This window comes from Nanorana parkeri, unplaced genomic scaffold (assembly GCF_000935625.1).
Source record: "Nanorana parkeri isolate BGI_ZX_2015 unplaced genomic scaffold, ASM93562v1 scaffold1406, whole genome shotgun sequence".
In the NCBI taxonomy this organism is placed as follows: Eukaryota; Metazoa; Chordata; class Amphibia; order Anura; family Dicroglossidae; genus Nanorana; species Nanorana parkeri.
Genome location: NW_017307674.1, coordinates 1 through 22092, shown reverse-complemented (window position 1 = coordinate 22092; position 22092 = coordinate 1). Strand labels below are relative to the sequence as shown.

The window sequence follows — 22092 nt, the reverse complement described above, 5'->3', positions numbered from 1 at the left end:
ATTACAGAAAAGTAGACAGCAGCTTATACAAATGTCATGCCACACAGAGTATTCTAGGAAAGGGTACAGATCCTACAGTGTAAATCTGTTTATTAAAAAGCTGCTACATGCATATTTTTAGTGCTCACAGCACTATAGCAATCGCTCTATTTGTGCCAAACCATGGATCTAGCACCATCTGGTATATTTCATCATATATATTATTATGGGACACTAAACTCAGGAGTTAAATCTTAAAAATGCATTGAAGTGCCTTACCTATTAACAAAAATGTATCTTATTTGTGTATCGCTCAGCTGTAGATCCTCAAATCATCTCTGAATTGGTGCTGACATTGTCCTTCCTTCCTTCTGGATGGTGGCTACTTTTGGTCCCCATACTCGCTGCGTGTGTTGTAAAGTAGTCACCGCTCCAAGCTCACTCCCCTGATGGACTACAGTCTCAATACAAATTAGTAAGCTAAACTTGAGATTGCAGTCCATCACAGGAGAAAGCTTGGAGTTGTGGCTACTTTACAACACACGCAGCGAGTTTGGGGACCAAAAGTAGCCACCATCCAGAAGGAAGGAAGGACAATGTCAGCACCAATTCAGAGATGATTTGAGGATCTACAGCTGAATGATACACAAATAAGGTTTAGTTTTGTTAATAGATAGGGTACTGCAATGCATTTTTAAGATTTAACTCGAGTTTAGTGCTACTTTATTGAAGTCGCCTTTGAAAAAAAGTCAAGATATATGAGGAAATGCATCAAGTAGATCTAGGTCCAAGGTTTGGAGCAAACAGAAATTGCTGCTATAGTGCATTGAGCACTAGAAATAGGTGCTTGTAACAAACCTTTTGATGTTATGTACTTTAATAAACTGATGTACACTTCAATTTTTTTTCTTGGACACTTTTCTTTAGTTCATAAAATATTAAACATATGTAAAGAGCACTGAAAATATTATGGATGTTTTAATAGTTTTGTATTAAGATATGAGACTTCACTGATATGAGTTTGATGTAATGCACTAGGTGATATATATTCAGCGAGGTTATTGCAGCGCTGCTATTTACTGAAATGTAGTTTTTTTTGTGAGGGCTTTTGTTGGGGAGGGAAGTAAATCTTACAAATCCAATAACGTGATAGCTAGACAGAGGCTGAAAAGTCCGAGCCCCCTTTGCTTGCTGCATTCTTAATACCTTTCCCTAAAATGATATGTTTATCACAAGCAGAATTTCTTTGGGAGGTCATCAAATTATAAAACTAAATAAATAAATGTTTATATGATTGTTATTAACAAGGGTTCCATTTAAGTAAATTGCTCATAAACACTAGGAACGATTGTCACTTACACGTATAAGCTGAAGTTTGGAGAATATTCTAATCAACTCTAAACCACGTGAGAATTTCACAAGACTGCCCTTTAATGGAGAAAGATTAAAGGGGAAAGTGCACCTTTTGCAGCAAAGTGACCATGCAAACAAGGGGCTCCTGTAGGTTAAAACAAACTGACCAGCTTTAAAAAAATAAACATTACCGACGATGCCATTCTTGTACACAATTTTGCATCCCACAGAAGCCTGGGTGAAATACAGCCATCTTTGTTTACATTGGTGTCCTGGCAGTACAGGAGCGAGCGTCTTTTTTTTTCTTTTATTTTAAAAAGCTGCATAAGTGCAGTATGTTCTCTCTGACCCTATCGTAGCAGCAGCTTTTGGAAATTAGCTAGGATGGGAATTTAAACAAACTTAGGAATATTTTAGCCAGACTTCTGGGGGACAGAAAATGGCATCTACATTAATATTCTTTAAAGCTGATCAGTTTGTTTTAACCTACTGAAACCCCTTGCCTGCCTGGTCACTTCAATGGAAAAGGTGTGCCAAAGGTGGACGTAGCCTTTAAAGCTGAAACAGGGTTAACAGAAAAAATACACTGGCAGTGGGGCCTCCAGCACTGTAAAGTGCTCCTTAAAGATGAACTTCACCCTTCTCTTTAAAATAACAACAAGGACATCTTTAGAAATGCTTGGTAATGACAATCTACAAACACATACTTCTAGATAATTGCAAGCTTTTTGTTCTTTGCATCCCTTATTTTTCTTTTCCTTTCCATTCTTCTCACAGGGGCCATTTTTACCAAGGGTAAATTAATATTTCTCCCTATACTTCCTGAAACTATGGCACATGTGACTAGGACAAGTGACCATGCACATCATCTCAGGGCAGGAAAATGCCTTTCCCTGAGACCTCGTGAGATTACAGATAAAGATTTCCCAGCAATGCTCTGTAATGCAACCTTCCCAGGAGGCAACCCTTGAGCACATTACATAATTTGTGCCAAAGAGGACCAGGAAGAAGAAAAAGAAAAGAAATAAGTAAAATAAATTCAGCTCATGTAAGATGATTTCATATCAGCATGCAGAACTGCATGATGATGAGATTTTTAGCCATAGGGGGTAAAGGTCTGCTTTAAGTGTAGGGGTAAAGGAATAGGTTGCAATGTGACACTGTTTGTTTCACCGGCAGCCTTTCACGATGCTGTGTGACTGATCCACCAAAGCCTCTTCTCTCTAGCGCTCTGGTCGGCAGTCCAACTCTGACATCGCATCCAATGTAAGGAAGGCAAGGGCCTACCCACAACCTGAAGCATTGAAGAGGAGGAGAGCAGCTGCTGCCTGAGAAGTGGAGAAGTATTACAGGTTATTCTTCTACCCCTCGACTTGTTGAGTGTGGGCACTGCAAGGGTATCTTTTTTTCTTTTTTGTAAACCCTGGAGTTCAGCTTTAAACATGAGCTATTAATGTAAATAATATCAAGATTAAAAATAATTATCTCCTTTTCTTAAGTAAAGAAAAATAATTACTTTGAAAACAACTTAGAACTGCAACAGGGTAGTCTAGAAATGACCAGAATGCATAGAATAACTTTTTTTTGTAACTGCAAACACAGGCAGAATCCTGTCCTTTCTCAGGATATACCATAATACTTACTGCACACTATAACGTATATAGTAGCATACCAACAACATTTAAGGCGGACACATGACACCTTGACCACTTCCTTCATTGAAAGGTTATGAGAGCGTTCTGGGGGCTCATGAACACTAAAGAATAATACAAATCACTCATACTCCACTTTCTGGCAAGACTCATACCTGAGCAGGAAATTGGAAAGTGACACCCAGGAGGGTTAGTATATGCAGAAAAAAATAAAATAACACCTGTCTGAGGTAATGGCATGGCCATGTAATGCAAGACTAAGATGGCAGTGCAGGCAATGTGGGTTCAGGATGAACTGGAAGCTTCCTTTTAACTGGCCAGCAATGTTAAAGAACAAATTCATTACATCTTCTAAAACATTTGCCACAGGCAAATATCAATAAAATAATAATAAAAAACTAAAATAAAAAACAAAAACACCACAAACATACGACAATTGGAAACATTTGTTCTGTTGTCAGCCTTCTTCATGATGAATTGTAGAACAAAAAAAGTGTTTTGAATTGAACACACGGGATTGGACTTCCTTGGTGCGAAGCTCTGAACTCTTGTCTTGGGGAATACATTTGAAAACAAGGCCTCGGCCTTTGTGCACAACCAGATTTGCCATCTTGTTTGTTTACATTTTTTTTTTTATCCCAACAGTCAGTTAAGCATGAAGAATTAAATCACACACCTATATTTGCATGTGATCCCCTGGGGGCAGTGCAGAACATCCTTCCAAAAGCCATCTGTAAAAAAATAAAGCAATCCCACAGCACCCTTTATGTAAAGTTTGTAACTCGGTATGGGAGATCCCAATTCCAGCTGTATTACTGGGAATGGAGAAGTGTAGTTGGGGTCCAGATGACCCAGCCCCAGGCTTCTCCTTTAAAAAAACAAAACAAAAAAAAACAAAAAAGGACAAAGCTTTTTTTTTTTGTTCACTCCCTTTTGCCCTGAACCCCCACACAATATCTATCAGTCATGAAGGTTAGAATGTTTGTGGAATGCTCCTGGTGCAAGTCCCCTGGCGGTGCCTGGCAGCCTCACACTCTCGCTAATATGTCCACCGTACAATAACTCCGTTTAAAGTATGATGTTTCCTGAGAGTATTAATTCTCTTCAATTAGATTTAAATCCAGGTCCGCAAAATCGTGCTGGAAGAGCATTGCCTGGGAGCAGGAGTGATCCCTTCTACCGACCTCTTCTTCACTAAGTGCCTGTGTGCAAGTGGTGACGGGACTTCCAGAAGTGCAAGGAGATTCCCCATGGCAAGCCAGAAAAGGAGATGAGCTGCCTTCGTCCAAGTAACACATAGCACCAGTGTTCTGAAAAGAAGACAAACCACTGTTAACATTCAGACATTCTTAGGTGGCAGACTTCTGCCCAACACTACTTACCTGGCCACGCAGCTCTACACGGTGACAAGTGAACCCAAACCTTTGAAAAGGCTCTTGTTAAAATACATTTCTAGAGTCCTCTGCAAAGAAGAAATCTAGATCTTACTTCTTCCAATGCCTGTACTGCTGAACGTGGCTGGAGTAAAAAGCCACCAGCTAAAAAAAAATCTCTAGAATCCGACTGGCTGTGGTTCCTCCCACCAGCAACCTACAGGACACAACAATGACATAAGGACAAGTGGATCAAACCACTTAGGGCAGTGGGGGCATCAGAAATCTGAAACTCCCAGTAGGGTCAGATTCTTCAGACGGCAAGACTCGTAGTACCAAATTTGAATTTTTGTTTCTATAAATATTTACTTGTTAGCATGCCCTGTTCAGATTTTTGGATAGAATAGGAGCCAGCAGACAATGTTACATAGTATTTGAGGTTGAATAAAGACATTAGTCCATCAAGTCCAATCTATTAGGATCTCATTCTAGGAGTACCTGTACCCCTGTATATTACCTGTACCCCTGTATATTACGGTCCCTTAAGAAATCGTCCAAAAGTTTCTTGAACAATTCCACATTATTTGCTGAAATCACCGCCTGTGGCAGTGAGTTCCAGACCCTAACTGATCTTACTGTGAAGAACCCCCTTCGCCCCTTGTGCTGGAATTTTTTTTTCCACCAATTTTAGGTGATGGCCTCTAGTTTTTGTAACAGAGTTAATTATTAACAGTTTATCGCTAATGTTGCTACCACCATTGAACATTTTGTACATGGAAATCATATCCCCCCTTAATCTCCTCTCCTCTAATGTGAACATGTTTAAATTTAGTAGCCTTGTCTCGTAGCTCTGGTCCTCCATACCCCGATTTGGTTGGTTGCCCTCCGCAGGACTTTTTCCAACTCAAGGACATCTTTTCTTAGTACTGGTGACCAGAACTGGACCGCGTACTCCAGATGAGGTTGAACCAATGATCTATAAAGTGGCAAAATTATAGACTTGTCCCTGCAATACATCCCCTTTTTAATACAGGACAAGACCCTGCTAGCTATGTTTACAGCAGCCTGGCACTGCAAACTACCTTTCAGTTTGTGGTCTACAATGACCCCCAAATCCTTCTCCATTTCTGACTTCCCCAGCGGCATACCCATAATTGTGTAACCCATTTGTTTATTTTTAATTCCAAAGTGCATTACTTTGCATTTATCGACATTAAACCTCATCTGCCACATTAATGCCCACTCCCCTATTTTATCCAGGTCCTCCTGTAATGTTATAGTGTCTAAGTCCGTGTCTATTACCCTCCCTATTTTGGTGTCATCCGCAAACACGGAAATATCGCTGTTAACACCCTCCCCGATGTCATTAATAAATAAGTTGAACAATATGGGACCCAGCACAGAACCCTGAGGCACACAGCTCATTACACTAGTACCTAATGATGGAAAAGTGTTAGGTACTGTAGCACCGATACTAACATACCAGTTATCTGTTAGAAATGCAGAAAGAAGCTTTTTAAAGTGAAACTCCATTTCATCTCAACTGAATTTTTTTTTCTGCTGTTAAGAGAATAACACGGCAAAAGTTGGACCCAAAGCTGCACCTTTATCCCTGATGGGCAGAAATCTGCTCCCTTTCTATCCGTTTGACACCCAGATCATTGGAGGAGTGCTTTCCTAATAGTCATCTATGGAGAGTCAAAATAGGGCTGGGGACACCATTACTAGTTGTATAGTGGATATTCCATAGAACAGGAATTTCAGTTTACTGCAGTGCCCTGTATCAAAACGGCAAGTAATTACATTAAAAACCAGCAGAGAACTATAAACTTTATTTTTGGCCAAAACTAAAAGTTTCACTTACTAAACCAAAATTCTCCTATAAAATTCAAACAATGATCACAGAAAAAAAAAGGATTATAATGCCAATAATATATAAAGAAAAGCACTTCTGAGAGCCTATACCTGGTTCATCTTGTAGAAGTCCAGAGAAGGACGATGCCATCGTGTATCTTCCTCGTGCCTTCGTTTGATTCCACATTTCCTGGTGTCAAGATCACAGGGCTGTGACTGGCTACGAGGCAGACATTGCTGTCGCCGGACCAGCTCTGGCGTGGAAGGTGGGGAGCTGCTGGCTGAAGGGAGGAACCGTCCTGCATCCTTGAAGAGTACTGGTGACAGGGAAAAACGGCGCTGCAATGGAAAGCAACTCGGCCCTTCTGTGTTTTCCCAAAATATAGTGGTTGGGGAAAGGGTGTAGGGACCTGGTGACTCTCGGCACAAAGCCAGGCTGAAGAAGGGAGGGCTGTTGGCTTGGATGCATCGTAAAGAGGCACTGGGGTCATTTTGAAACCTGAGATTGGAGACCCCTTGGGATGGACTTTCAGTCTGCACCCCCAGTACTGCTCCAACCCCACCACTATTACATCTCCTCTTGACAGGAGTCCAAACCTTAGACCCACTGGGCCTCCAAATAGGCCGCCAGCGTGATAGGTCCTCTGGCACTGATAAAGAGCGGCAGTGTCTCTTCGTAGGGGGAGCAGGAGGAGCCGCAGAGTTGGATGCCTCAGGCTCTTGGGAAGGGCTCCTGCGGTTAGGCGAGTTCTCCCTGCTGAGGACTGGAAAGTGGAGACTCAGGCTTGAATGGTGATGGCAACCAAGTCGAACTCCATCTTCAAGTTCAATCCTAGGACAGTGACTAATAATTCCCCAGGAGCGTTCTTCTGCTAAATAAAAATGTAAGAGCATATTAAAACAGATACTACTTGATGTAGAGGATATTAGTCACAAACTTTAAAGTAGTACTTCTAGCCAAAACTAACTTTTGACCAGATACAGGTGGATCAAATCACAGCCTCTTATTTCACACTCCAGTGGCAAGTATTCAATTGAGAGGTACTTTCCTTGTTCTTGTGAAAGTGTGTCATGTCTACTTGCCTCTGTAGTCTGAGATAAGAGAAGGGAGGTGAAGCCATGTTCATCAACCTGCCAGTAAACCTGAAAAACAGTTCTAGGTGGACTTGATTTTTGAAAGCATTTTAATATATTTGAAAGTAAATAATTATAGGATTAGTTCTACAGTCATATATTAGCTAGGAAATAGAGATACAGTGATGACTCTTACTTACCAACTCGAATATTTAATCTCTCCCCACCAGCAATTTGTATATAAAAATGTTCTCCAGTTTGATGTCCCATGCTAGGGAGAAGTTTATAAATCTTCTCCAATTTGATAGCCAGCATCCAACAGTTAAAGTGGCTGCTAGCTCTCAATCCTGCCCGTCACTGACAGCTTGGGTCTCCAAAGACGATTGGGAGTGGTTCCTAATGCGATTAGTATGTCAGCTCTGACAGTGATCACAGGCAGGCTGGAGGCTTCACCAGAAAAATAAAAAAAATGAAAGCCTTCAGCCTGCAGATGAACACTGCCACATTCAGGCTATAGTGTGCAACTGCAGTGCCACTGGATGAATGCAGCTATTATCAGATTACAATAACCCAACCCAATAATATTTACTGAATTTGGTCATGGCATCTAGGCATCAATGACCTCTGGGCACAAAAGAGTTAATAGAGTAACCTTTTCCATGAATATTTATAAAGCAGTGAATGTGACATTTACCTAGCATTCACTGCTTTATAAATATACCCCCAGTATAAATATAAAGCTGACCACACACCTACAATGCATAATTTTATCTATACTGTATGATTTTGGATTTATATTTTGGAATCATTTCCCTTTGGATTTGCCATGCACAACTTGTCTTAATCCAACCAACCTACCGATCGAATACAAAGATTACAATCCTAGATTTATTCTTTTCTTAATACCTTTTCAGTTGATTTACATTTTTTCCTGCATGTGATAACATTTTCTTAAAGATTGTCCGATATACCATAATATATCCCACGCAATACAACACAATGAAATGGAAATGGTGTGGACATTGTTTGCTCAATTTCAAACTGAGGGTTTTTCCATAGATGCAATGGAATACTGAAATGATCAGACTGAAACACATAGGAGCACCATAAGAGATGCATTTGGTTAAATACAAATTCAAAGTTACTGCAAAAGGCAAAAAGAAGAAACTGAACGTTAGATAGCAATTTGGGCCATTCTGAGAGGCAAAAGCAAAGCTTGGGCACTTTTTGGTAGCGCTGAAGCTTGTCCACCCAATTCTTACCGTGGCCTACAGGAATGTTTAAGGGTTGGGCTAAGCAGCACACCCCGACAGTAACCAAACCGTCTAGGCTTTGAATGTCAGGACGGCCCAAGATTTACCCGTGACAACAGGCTGTGAGAGCTGCTGCTATTATTTTCCAGCAGTTCATACCTGCAGCAGATCCCTCTACTAAGGATGTTGTACAAATACCACCTTTTCCAAATATATATTCCTACGCATGCCCCCTCCACAACATGACAGCAGTCAGGCCTGACAACTTGTCACTAAGGCACAGCACATGGCACTGTGGGACAGGGACGGGGGTGTGCATTTTTGTTTCACAGATAAAATGTTAGTGTTTTAGGATACTGCATGCATGGCCGATGACTAATAAAATGGACAGCCACTCATCTCAGAGTCAACAGTCACTTGATCCAGAGTTAAATTCCAGAAATCCACTAGGTTTTCTATGAAGTAACCAGTGTTTATGTCTTTGTATCTGCAGAACTGAAGTCGGAGTATCTAAACACTTTAGTTCACAAAGAATCTAGAAAAGTAACAGTATTACTAAAGGCCGGGGTGGGTTTTTTTTTTAACTTAATCCATTCTTTGCCCTGTTTGACACTCTCTGCGCCCCCCCCCCCCGCACCCCCCACACACACACACTTACCTCTGAGCTCCTCTTGTTACTGCCGCTGGTCCCTGAAGCGATCCTCCCTTACAGAAGTTCCCAGTTGCAGGGGAAGATACTGAGGGCAAACAAGCTATAGGCTCCTTCTGCCATGAGTCAAACTGTTGGGCAGAGAGGAGGGCGTGGCCTGCTGCGGGGCTGTGCGAGTCTATGGACGCACACAGACACTGCGGGCACAGCCGGGAATGCACATGCACGAGTGTCTCCACGGCAGCCACTTAGCTGTTGGAGGGCTGAGTGATGCTGGGACATCCTAGAGAATGAGGAACTGAGAAATACCTACTGTATTCCACTGACTGTTCTCAGCATAATGCTGCAGAGAGCACTTTGTGGTTTGTGTGGAGGATGATCAGTCGGCTTTCACGGGTCATGAGACCCGGCTCATCTCCTCTCCGCTTTCCCCTATTCACTGAAATAAATAGGGGTTTGCCTCACTTTGAATAACACATTTTTACAGCAGCAGTATGGCCGAGGTATAACTGGGCCCTTTAGTGCTAAAATCTTTATAATTGAGGTTTAGGTGCATTGCTATACAATAGAACCACAATGTGGCATTTCTAGCACAAATTAACCCTGTTTTGCTCAGTTAATATCTCTACCTGACCAGGAATCGTCACCATGTCCATACACTTTACAGTCTCAAAACCATACCTACTTTATAACCCCTCAGACACTCACCCCTATAGCCAACTCTTTCTGGAACACATTCTCCCATTGCTGGATAAGTTGTGGGGGAGTAGTTAAAGTGGTACTTAACGCTCAGCATTTTGTAACTTAACTTAGCTAGCAATCAGTGCTACATGCCCCAATACATGTAAATGCCCCAGTGTGGCTAACCACACATTTGCCGCTGCTCGCTCAGAGCGCCATTTCCCTGTGCGTACTGACACAGTAAGGGCAGAGGAGCATGAATAATGGAGGACAGAGGAGAAGTGCTTTGCTGCTCTTGGCAATGTGAGGCAGTGTACACATGCCACGTGTGTGCACGCAAGGGTAACTCTGTGGGCCACAGACGCAGACAATAAAGTAGCGGATAGTGGTGCCAGCGCTGACCTGAATAGAGCGGAAGGGAGATGTATACCTCAGGAGGCATCACAGAAGGCAAGTCTTTACACTGGCATAGGCAGGTTGCTAACATCTGTGAACAGGGCAGATGCAACATAATGTGAAAGTCCATATTTGGTGTTTTTGGGGTCACCTGTAGCCCACTCCGTGCCTGTTGGGTATCATTATTTTAGCTATGAAATTCCCTTTTTTGAGAGGCAGTACGCTCTTTAGGAATAAAGAAGTACTAACACTTTGTTACAAATAGCATAACACTAATTATTATAAGCATTTCTGACACTTACTACCATTTAAAGGTTGTACCAAATTCTTAAACTGGCACCCACCATCTTGCCTCACGCTTCCAGTGCAGAGGGAGGGACATCACAAAAAAGTAAGGATGCAAGATGGAACTGGGAAAAGCCATCAATCTATGCAGCACCATACACTGCCCCTTTTGCAGAGAGTCAAATGTCTTGAGGTACACAGAGGGATGCAGAGAAAAGCACATGACCTTTGAGTTAGGCAGCGGTCGTATAGATTCCAGGGTCCTGCTCCTGCACGCAATACTTGGGATACACATTCATGAAGCCACTGGATAGATTCCAGGGTCCTGCTCCTGCACGCAATACTTGGGATACACATTCATGAAGCCACTGGGAGGACACTTTTGCAAGTATGCATCAAAGCACATTTTGCAATAAAATACATGTATAGATGGTGAGGCTACAGTTCTGACTTACAATGCTACACAACCTAAAACAATGTACTCACAACCCCTATAGTTCATGACAAACTTCCATGAGAGATCCCGGTACCCTAAATATTAAATCATTTAAGCTGGGGATGGCAGATGCCAACTAGAATATTTACAGAGTCCTAGCATTTTGGACCAGTCTAGACAAAAACACATTTCATATTCCGAATAACAAACAGGCCTCTTAAACAATGACTAGTGACACCCAGCAGTTTCACAAATTAATATGTAAAAAAAAAAAAAAAGTATACAATAAGCAACATAAAGAATAAAAGCTAATCCCACACATTAGGGCTGCAACAACTAATCGACATAATCGATTATTGAAAAAGTTGTCAACTTTTTCAATAATCGATTAATCGGCTTCCGATCAGTTGGCCCTGTTCACAGCTCCACACGCTGTGCGCCGCACCTCCTCCCCACCTCACGCTCGCCGCTGCCAGACCCGCTCGCATCCACGCTCCACACGCCGCACCTCCTCCCCGCCTCACATTTCCTGCCCATCCACATCCACGATCGGCACAGGGACGCGGGGAGATGTAGTAAGGAGGAGCAGGTGTGGGGGGATGACAGCTGCTGATAGACAGGTCCGATCTCAGAAGCACGTTGCTGGAAGACTGCACTTTCCCACACATGGTGCTCTATAATGTATTGATGGGATTTGTATTCCTCTATAGCTGATGGTACATTGTGCTGTATATTATACATAGGAATACAAATCCCAGCAATACATCGTACGCTGTATGTATAATGTATTGCTGGGATTTGTTGTACTCCTCTATAGCTGGTGATATTCTGCATTGCGCTGTATAGAGGACTACAAGTCCCAGCAATAATACATTATACAGCGCAATGCAGAATACCACCAGCTGTAGAAGATTACAACAAATCCCAGCAATAATGCATTATAAAGTGGTACAATGCTAAATACCACCAGCTATAGAGGACTACAAATCCCAGCAATAGTACCTTATACAACGCAATGCAGAATGCCGCCAGCTATAATGTAGTATTGCTGGGATTTGTTGTATGCCTCTATAGCTGGCGGTATTCTGCATTGTGCTGTATAATGTGCTTTTGCTGGGTTTTGTAGTCCTCTATAGCCGGTGCCAGTCTGCATTGATTGCTGTATAATTTTACACTTTCCATTTCACTATATTGCACACCATCACTATCTTTTTTTCTTTACTTCCACCGCTCCAAGCTTGCTCCTGTGATGGACTACAACCTCAATACAAACTAGTAGTCCTATCACTGGAGCCATTTTTTAAACTTTATTTTATAGTTTATCCGATTAATCGAACTTAATAATCGGCTAACTAATCGATTTTGAAAATAATCGTTAGCTGCAGCTCTACCACACATACAGTGGTACCTCAGTTCACGAACTTAATTTGTTCCGAGATTCTGGTCGTGAACCGAATCAAACTGTGATCAGACCGCAATCTCGACTAGAGGAAGCCATGACCATGTGTCAGAGCAGGGAAAATGGCTGCGGTTGTGTTAGTCACCCGAAGCGGAGTTCGAAAACGGAGGCAAAATTTTCCCGAACTTCCTGTTCGCAAACAAATCTTTCTTGAACAGAGGTACCACTGTATTAGGCTTATTTCTTTTAACACTCAATGACAAGCTTGTAAAAAAAAAAAGTATTTTCCAACATTGTAATACTATAGAAGGCCAACACATCAATTCACAAAACTACATATGATATTTGACGTGTGTTGAGATGAATATTATTAAGTGATATAATGACAGTATACAAGTCAAAGATATTGCATCTGTGCTGAATATTTTTTCTGCATGAAATTGTGCGGAGCACAGCGTGTGGAGCCGTGAACAGGGCCAACTGATCGGAAGACGATTAATCGATTATTGAAAAAGTTGACAACTTTTTCAATAATCGATTATAATCGATTATGTCGATTAGTTGTTGCAGCCATAAACATTTAGTTAGGCCTTGTTCACACCAAATGCAGACCAGATCTGCATGAGTTTGTGCACACGCAGTGCAGTGGGTTGTGGCGCGTTTTTGCCGCGTTCCAGGCTGTTTTTGGTTTTAAAAAAAGATTATTTTTTTTTTAGTATAGAATGGGCTTTCAGTGCGTTCCAGGGTGTTTGCATGCGTTTTTAATGCGTTCCAGAGCAGGTAAAATAGGGCTTGTTGCAGTTTTTTTTAAATGCTCTGGAACTGAACACTGCGGTGTGAACTAGAGCCCAAAATACCATTGGAACACATTGGACGCAGTTTTGATCCAGTCTGTAACTGCTCTGCTCCTGGAACGCGCTTGGTGTGAACAAAGCCTTAATTTCTGTTGAACTAGTGTTCAATCTCCTGCGTCATTCTCCCACCACTTTAAGCAGCTACGTTTCTGGTTCTGCCCAATAGACCCATTTCATAGAGGCTCACTGTTGACACCAGCCAGAGAGCTAGCGATATTCTTAGGTACAAAAACCTATACAATCTTTGCAAAGTGATTTACAAAAATGTATCCATATGAAGATGAAGCAGATGATCATAATTCTGGCAGTACAGCTTTTATTGAAAAGTTAGAGATCAGTGGCTGAGATCCCTGAGCTATCACTGCGCTCCAGAGTGTAGTGTTTTATATAAATACTCATGTTACAAACTCATGCAGCAACTAACCATCTGTTTATGCAGCATGTGTTTGCAAAATATACCGCAACTGACGTGATGAAACGCGTAGATTTTCCTTGGTTTAAAGCAGAATTTAATGTCCAAAACTGCCTTGCCGTCCAAAACTCAGTTTTCATTTCACTTACAGGTTTTCTTACTTTTTCCTACAAAAATAAATGACTTTCTTCTAATCTCCCCTGTTTTACTTATGTCTCTCTAGAAAAAAAGTGCCAAATCCTTCAGCTGCTGGTTGCCATCTTGCATACTGCGTCAGCAGCCCCAGCTGTGCTGTATTGTGCGGGCGGTTTGCCTATGTACAGCACTCTCACTGGCTTGGCTTGTGAAGGAATTCCATCATGAAACCTCAATTACATGACTAAATATTTGCACAATGTATTAACAAAGTGCCATCCTGGAAGCGGCACCATGTGACGATTTCCTACTTAGACAACATTTGTATGATTTACTGGAGCCAATTTTCCCACACCCTGCCACTACATCAGAGCTGTGTGTCAGCTGCTTTTAGCACAGTCAATTGGAGATTGGTACGTGAGGCTGTGCGGAGTGCTGATGTGCCACCCTAACAGAGACTAAAGAGGACAGTTTATAAGAGTACTATTCCATACCGCAGTCCGAATTTGGTACACTAATCATAAAGTTAAATCTGCTTAAGGCTGGTCAGGTGACTAACAGGTCAGGTGATCAAGCCACCCCTTCCCAGCTTTTTAATTTGATCACTTCCATTCATTAAAAAGGAGAACTATGGAGGTGGGATTTTCACTCAACCTCATAGTTCGAGCCAACGTGTGACAATGAAACTGTCACACGTCGGCTCAATAGATCGGGAATCGTGAGTGAACACATACCATCGCTCGCTCACTTCTCGATCATCTCCCTCCAGAGATCCCTCCTCCCCTGTCCGATCCTACAGCATTGACTGGTGGAACGGACGGGGCGGGTACAGCTGGCTCTGCCTCTAGATAGGCAGAGCCAGCTGTCAATCATGCAGCTGGGTGGATCTCGACAGTAATGTCGGGATCTGCCCGGCTGCGTCGGTCTCAGTATACCCTGAACTGTAGCTTGCGATATACTGAGCTTTGGGTGACTGGAGAACGCTAGTTTGTGTCCTCCCGTGACCCTTAGGAGAACTATGGGGAAAAACGCTTACCCCGTAGTTCTCATTAAATACTGCGCTTCTCTGGATTTGGACTGTAAAAGCCGGCAGAACACAATGCACTTTTATAAAGCACATGTGTGCTGTATACACCAGACAGCCCTGCAGCATTTATGCTAGTGCAGAGCAGCACAATGCAGTGGCAGTGTTACCGCGTGTTGTGCTGCGCTGCAACTCAACTGGACTATAAGGCCCCTTTCCAGCGCTGATCAGCAGAGGATCCATGCATGCCTGCAATAGAATCCCGTATTGAAATAAGGTAGCATAAGGGGTTTGGCCTAAAACACTTTCTGAATCAATGTCTTGGAACAAACATGCAGCTAAATAAGTCAAAGGAAAGTCAAAACCCCTTATCTGCATATATGTTTCAGGTCAGTGACTCAAAGCATGAAGACTTTTGATCAATGCAACCGCCAGGCATTTTCAAAAGGAGAGAGAGAAATGGAGATTTACATGCAACTTTAGCAGCCCATATCTCTGGTTTCAACTTGTGATTCTTCACTGAAGGCAATCTTGGTTTTGTGGATCCTTTTATCATAAGCTCAGCTTGAACTGTCCAGGCGTGTGACTGGTTTACTTTAATTATAAGCCTTTCTTAACCTGTAGCTCTCTAGAACATCTGGAAATACAAGTTCAAGGTTTCTATGCCAACCACATAGTTTATATATGAGGGATTTATGAATGAAAGCTTGGACTTATAGTACCGCAATAGCTGGAGAACACACCATAAGGAAGACTGCTCTAAAGTAACTCAAAGCAAGCCTGAGAAAAAGAGTATGAGCTGTGTGCAATTCTTGAGCTCCCAGACACATTTTACTTGGCATTAGCTTCCAAGTACGTTCCAACTGTGGTATGTGGATTGCAGTAATACACACGTTACTGCAACACATATGAGAAAACTGCCCTAAAAATAAAGCTGAACCTGTTTACAAAAACACGGCTCAGAACTGGCTCTTAAGGGTCAGCACTTGCTCCAAGATAAAGTAAATATGAATGTATATACTATGTATATATTTATTTAATTATGGTCAGGACGATAAAAAACATTTTTTTTTACAAATATTTTTTATTTTGTCAGGAAGGTAATATGAAAAATTTTATAAAAATGTCCTCTTTTATCCAGCCAACAAGTTAAAGCCCAGTTGAGCTTTCTGTTTAAATCAGCTAAATTGAGGTACATTCTAGAAGATGCATCAAAACAAAAATGAGGGGAATTTATCAAAAGACAGACAGAATCTGGAGCAGTTGTGCATGGCAACCAATCAGCTTCTCTCTTCAGTCTGTTCAGTTAAGCTTTGAAAATGAAAGAAGCTGATTGGTCGCCATGCACAGCTGCTCCAGATTTTGTCTGCCCCAGTTTTGATACGTTCCCCTCAATGTGTGCAAGGTCTTACAGCATGTTTTCTTTAGAAAGCAGTCACATTCTATCAGCATGCTGTAGTGAAGAAGGATGTGTGTAAAGCAGCAGACTCTCTGCAAAGGTCCATCATGTTAAGTTAGAGATAGGGATGTTCAAATCAGCAGGGAGAATGAGCTTTGTCGGTTTACAAAGCTTAATAGCAAAAGCTGAAATTAACACACAATTAAGCGAGTCAATAATAGAAATTATGCCTGAAAAGCTTCTATTGTGCCGTCTCTTTACAAAGTCCCTTGAGCATCCTTCATCACGTTATCTATCAAATAAATCAATTTAGAAGCTCATAAACGAATAAATAGAACTGACCACAAAACTTTTAAAACACTTAAGGACCATAGGACATACCTTTACATCCAGGACCTTAAAAGGAGAACTATGAGGTGAGTGCTTTTCACTCATCCTCATAGTTCTAGCCGACCTGCGACAATGAGACTGTCACAGGTCGGCTCAGTAGATCGGGAGGTGAGCGAACACATACCGGCGTTTGCTCACCTCTCGATCCTGTCATGTTCTGCCATGACTGGGGAGGGGTTGGATTCCCCTCTCTCCGATCCGCCAGCTATGACTGGCGGAACGGACGGGGAGGGGGCGGGTACAGCTGGCTCTGCCTCTAGATAGGCAGAGCCAGCTGTCATTCACGCAGCTGGGCAGATCCAGACATAATTGTCGGGATCCGCTTCAGCTGCGGCGTCTCAGTATACCGCGAGCTGTAGCTCCCTGTATACTGAGCTTAGGGTGGCGGGAGGACGCTAGTTTGTGTCCTTCCGTTACCCTAAGGAGAACTATGGGGAAAAGCCCTAACCCCATAGTTAGGGCTTTCTTTTACAAGTGATCTGGGTGGCTGTAGAGCAACTGAATGAGCCTAAAAATGTGAAGTCCCATCCCAGCTGCACCGTCCACTTTGGTTTCCAGGCTCTCCTACTCCTCCAGGGAGCCCGGGACCACAACGGATGACTTCAGAATAGAAATCAGGAGCAGACTGAGTAACTTCTGTTACCCGATCTGCTCCTCAATCAGTGAACCTGGAAGCGCTGTACTCTCAGCACTTATGGGTTTCACAGCCATCAGATTCCCAGCTACAAAACAGGATAAACAGCCATTTAAGCACAGTCCCCCCCCCCATGAATGCAAATACACGAATGAGGCATGCATCTGTATGTAAACAGTGATTGCCTCACACGTTAGTCGGCGATTGGAGGTTTGTATGTTTGTTTTTAGGAACTATTCATTTTGTCCTAGTCGTAGCAAAAATCTATGCAACTGCAATTGGTTTGATATCTTTCTCATTTCATAAAATTGTTTCACGCTTTGATATGCAGATATTTTATTCATCTCTCTCCATGATGGGTATTTGCTATAACGGGTGATATTGGAGGAGAAGTGGTATCCTGTCTCGTTGACAAATTAACAGAATAAGAGGGACAACCTATGTTGAGAGTGCCGGTGAGTTCACTGTAAGAAGGTTGGAATCTACTACCGCGTTTCCCCGAAAGTAAGACCTACCCCGAAAGTAAGACCTACCCCGAAAATAAGACCTAGTTCGGTGGTAGGTCTTATATGACAGAAATCTGCTAGGTCTTACTTTCAGGGTAGCTGCACATAAACTGAATTTTAAATGTAAAGACCGGCCGCAGCTCCCGCCCCGCCCACACGCCAGCCAGCCGCAGCTCCAGCCCACACGCACGATGGAAGCGGCATATCATCCGCCGACACCGGGACCGGCAACAGCACGCCGCCTTCCGGGACCTCGTCCAGTCCTCCCCCAGCCAGGTAAGACATCCCCGAAAATAAGACCTAGTGTCTTTTTTCGTGCAAAAAAGAAAATAAGACAGTGTCTTATTTTCGGGGAAACACGGTAAGTAAAGTCATCAAAGCTGATAGATATATCCAGGTTTATAGAGCAGCATATGCTCCCATCCAGATGACGTCTTTTTCAGGGAAGGTCTTGCATATATCATTAGGACAATGCTAAACTGCATCTATGATAACAGCATGGCTTCATAGTAGAAGACACTCCCAAAACTCCAGCAACTGGTATCCTCAATTCCCAGACATTTACAGAATGTTGTTAAAAGAAGAGGGGATGCTACACCGTGGTAAACATGTCTCAACTTTTTTGAGACATGTTGCTGCCATCTATTTCAAAATTACCTTGTTTCTTAAAATGGTACATTTTCTCAGTTTAAACATTTGATACGTTTTCTATTTTATACTGTGAATAAAATATGGGTTTATGAGATTTGCAAATCATTGCATTCTGTTTTTATGTAGATTTTACACAGCGTCCAACTTTTTTGAAATTGGGGTTGTAAATTTATTTAAATTTAAAAATGCCTTCTTTCTAGATTGGAGCCATACACAACGGCTGTAAAGTAGGAGTGGACTTATATTGTTAACATTTTTTTGCATGATTTGGTAAATTACCCTTATCGCGGATCATTGCTAAAAAAAAAAAAAAATTGGCATCGCCTAGAACGGCAGGGTGAAAGCAATAACTCTAGGGCCAACATTCTCTGTTACGTGTATCTTGATGAGCAGCATAGGCTTTTAAAGCATCAAATATAAACAATTTTGGGTACCATAGTTTTTTGCTTTGCACAAATTTAAGGCTTGACATGTTTGGTACCTAGTTACTTAATGCAATGCTATTTTTTTCTGAAAAATTGGGTATTATATTTTAATAATCTATTATATATATATATACACATTTTAGATTTTAAAATTTATTTTAATGTATTTTTTCCCCTAAAACTATTGATTTGCTAAACATCTGCGCAAATATCGCGCTACCTAAAAAATGTTATTTTACAGGGCCTCTGAAAAAATATAAAATTGTTTGGGGGTTTTGAGTATTTTTCTAGACAAAAAAAATCTATTATGTGTGCGAAAAGTGAAAAACTTGCTCCAGTCCTAAAGTGGTTAAAGACAAAATCCATCTAAATTTTATTTAGTGAGGAACAGTTAAAAAATCAGTCAAATCTTTATCTCGGCTTGTGACCCCCTTTGTGGAGGTCTTACCCTCACCTCCTGTGCCTGCGGCACCATTACAATAAATGGGGGAACAGTTGTTATAGATAGAAACAAAAACATTGTTCTAACTTTTCCTTACCCTACTAAAAAAAAAAAAAAAAAACAAGAACACTGGTATCCAACCTGCGGTCCTTTGATACTTGCTGTGCGGTACCGTGAGACACCGATAGTGGGAATGGATTTGTAAACGGGCCAATAATGGCAGTGATCTCTAGCATTCTCATGTAACTTGTTCCAATTCTATCTACTACAGCAGGTTTCCAGCCTCCAACACCTGTAGCATGTTCACAATCGCTTGACAATTTCCTGTATGTCTGCAGTCCCTGACTTTCTTTTGTAGCTTAAATATACTGAAAAGTGTGTGGTCTTTTGGTGCTTTCCAGTGCCGCAGCTGAAACTGCAAGTGAAAATCATTACCCCCACGCTATATTACATAAAACCTTTGGCTGGAGTTAGGCTTTATGGAAAGACATGGTTCTGTTTAAGACTGAACTTTTTCTGCCCTAAACAATGTGGATATAGTATTTTCCTCCATCTCGGAGTGGACACACACCTTGTGACAATAACAAACACTCCAGAGGATGTTAGCAGCCCAGTCCTATACAGACCAGCAATAGGAAACAAGTTTCCTTGAAAACTGAGCAGTAGATCATGTAACTGTGTAAGGCATGTGATGTGTATAGAAAAGTACACAGCCTTTAACTCACTGATAGCCAAAAACTACACTGAAATCCTTCTGCCTTGAGATCTGAGATATTATCCCAAAGATTTTGAATCAGTAATGCTACCTTTTCATCAAAATTAAATGCATATCACATTTTAGATCTCCCTTTCTCCTCAAGCTTAAAAGGAGAACTATGGGGTCAGTGTTTTTCCCATAGTTCTCCTTAGGGTAACGTGAGGACACAAACTAGCGTCCTCCCGTTACCCTAAGCTCAGTATACCGCGAGCTACAGCTCGCGGTATACTGAGACGCCGCAGCCGGAGCGGATCCCGACGTAGATGACGGGATCCGCCCAGCTGCGTGAGTGACAGCTGGCTCTGCCTATCTAGAGGCAGAGCCAGCTGTACCCGCCCCCTCCCCCGTCCATTCCACCAGTCAGCGCTGGCAGATCGGAGCGGGGAGAGGGGAATCCAGCCCCTCCCCCTGCAGAGAGCCGTGACAGGATCGAGAGGTGAGCGAACCTGGTATGTGTTCGCTCACCTCCCGATCTACAGAGCCGACCTGTGACAGTCTCATTGTCACAGGTCGGCTAGAACTATGAGGTGAGTGGAAATCACTCATCTCATAGTTCTCCTTTAATGTAGGGCCCAAAGCCTAAAGTCCAGAGTGAGATCTTAAAGAGCATTTGTCAAGCTGGTGGCACAACACTTAGCGTGACAACTGACTTCCACAACCACATTCACCTTTAACGTAACCGACAACTACTGGTCTTAATTATAGAATAGTCCTGCACTACTACATAGCTTGCAAATGCAGAGAGTAAATTTCACAGTAATCTCCAGTCCTCTAAATCTGGACTGTTTAGAATTGAGCTAGTAAATAAATCTGCCATTAATACAAAAGATGAAGTACAGCCTGAATTGTAATGTAATAAGCTCAGGATATCATTTATATAAACATGGCAGCTGTAAACGGATTCCACTGCTCTCTGTTTATAAAGCCACAACAAGACCTACAACCCTCAGTGGCATGTGACTATTTTCAGCCAATCTGGAATTGTGATAGTCCAAACATGCAGCAAAGGATTGAAGGACAAGTGATCAAGCTTGGGTACAATGCTGACGCTGGTCTTGAAACAAACACTGCATGTTTAAAAAAAGAGTACACACTGAAATCTTTACATTAATAGGAACGCCAATATTTTGTTCACCAAATGTGAAATGACATCTGAATGCAGGATATAATAACCACAGTCATTCAACAGTAAACGCAAACTGTGACCAGTAAGTATTTACATATTTTGAACAAGCAGGAGCAGCAATATAAAACAAGCCATCATTCACATCTGTAGCTACAGGCATTGTGGATAAATTACTATATAAAATGTACAATAGAGTCATTGACATGTCAGCTCTGCTCTGCTCCCCTTCACTTTCTATTTCTCCAGAATCTTGGCAGCCTGACAGCCTTCTAATGTATACAACCAGGAGGTGTTTCAAGTTGGTTTTCAGCTGATTTCTAACAGCTTAAAAGTCTTTGTTGTGATCTTTGAGAATTAAATACTTCACAGTAAAAGCAGCTAGAAGGATGAGGGGTGGCTTGTTTTAAAGCTCTTTTACTGCTTGACAAAAATATGGTAATACTTTAATATCCATAATCTAGACCAGGTGGTCTGTACATGGACTGGGTGGCGGTTCTTTCCGGACCAAGATCGCCAACCTGCGCTAGGTTATGGCTGGCTGACAGTGGATACACTGGCCTCTACTGCCAACCATAACCCAGCACAGGCCCCCCTATGCTTCAGTCATTGGTTGCTAGAACCACTGGTGTCCTACCAACCAATGGTATCAGCTGCCCACCTCCTCTGCAGTCATTGATTGCTAGGGCCACCGCCATTGAATGTGTTCCCCGCCCTCAGCATTACAGGAGTACAGAAGAGCATCCTCTGCCGTCCACTACTGCAGCATGCTCCGTCTCCTGCCCCTGGCCTACCAATTAAAGCAGGTATGTGGTCACAATATAAAAGGGGACAGCCAATGTAAGGCAGCAGTCAGCATCAGCGTGCCCCCTTACATGGGTTTTTCCCATCAGTGTCCCCTTACATTAAGAAAGTAAGGGGGCACTCTGATGGCGACAACCAATGCAAGGGGGCAC

General features: G+C 42.2%; 1 protein-coding gene across 1 annotated transcript; it reads right to left on the bottom strand.

The window, feature by feature from the left end:
* Positions 1–2984: 2984 nt before the first annotated feature.
* FAM53C (family with sequence similarity 53 member C) lies at positions 2985–7105 on the bottom strand. Its single transcript, XM_018569825.1, has 2 exons — positions 6323–7105; positions 2985–4294 (listed from the first exon to the last, which is right to left on the bottom strand). Exons 1-2 carry the CDS (start codon positions 7103–7105, stop codon positions 4079–4081), a joined length of 999 nt encoding a protein of 332 aa, XP_018425327.1. The 3' UTR covers positions 2985–4078.
* Between the last annotated feature and the right edge of the window lie 14987 nt (positions 7106–22092).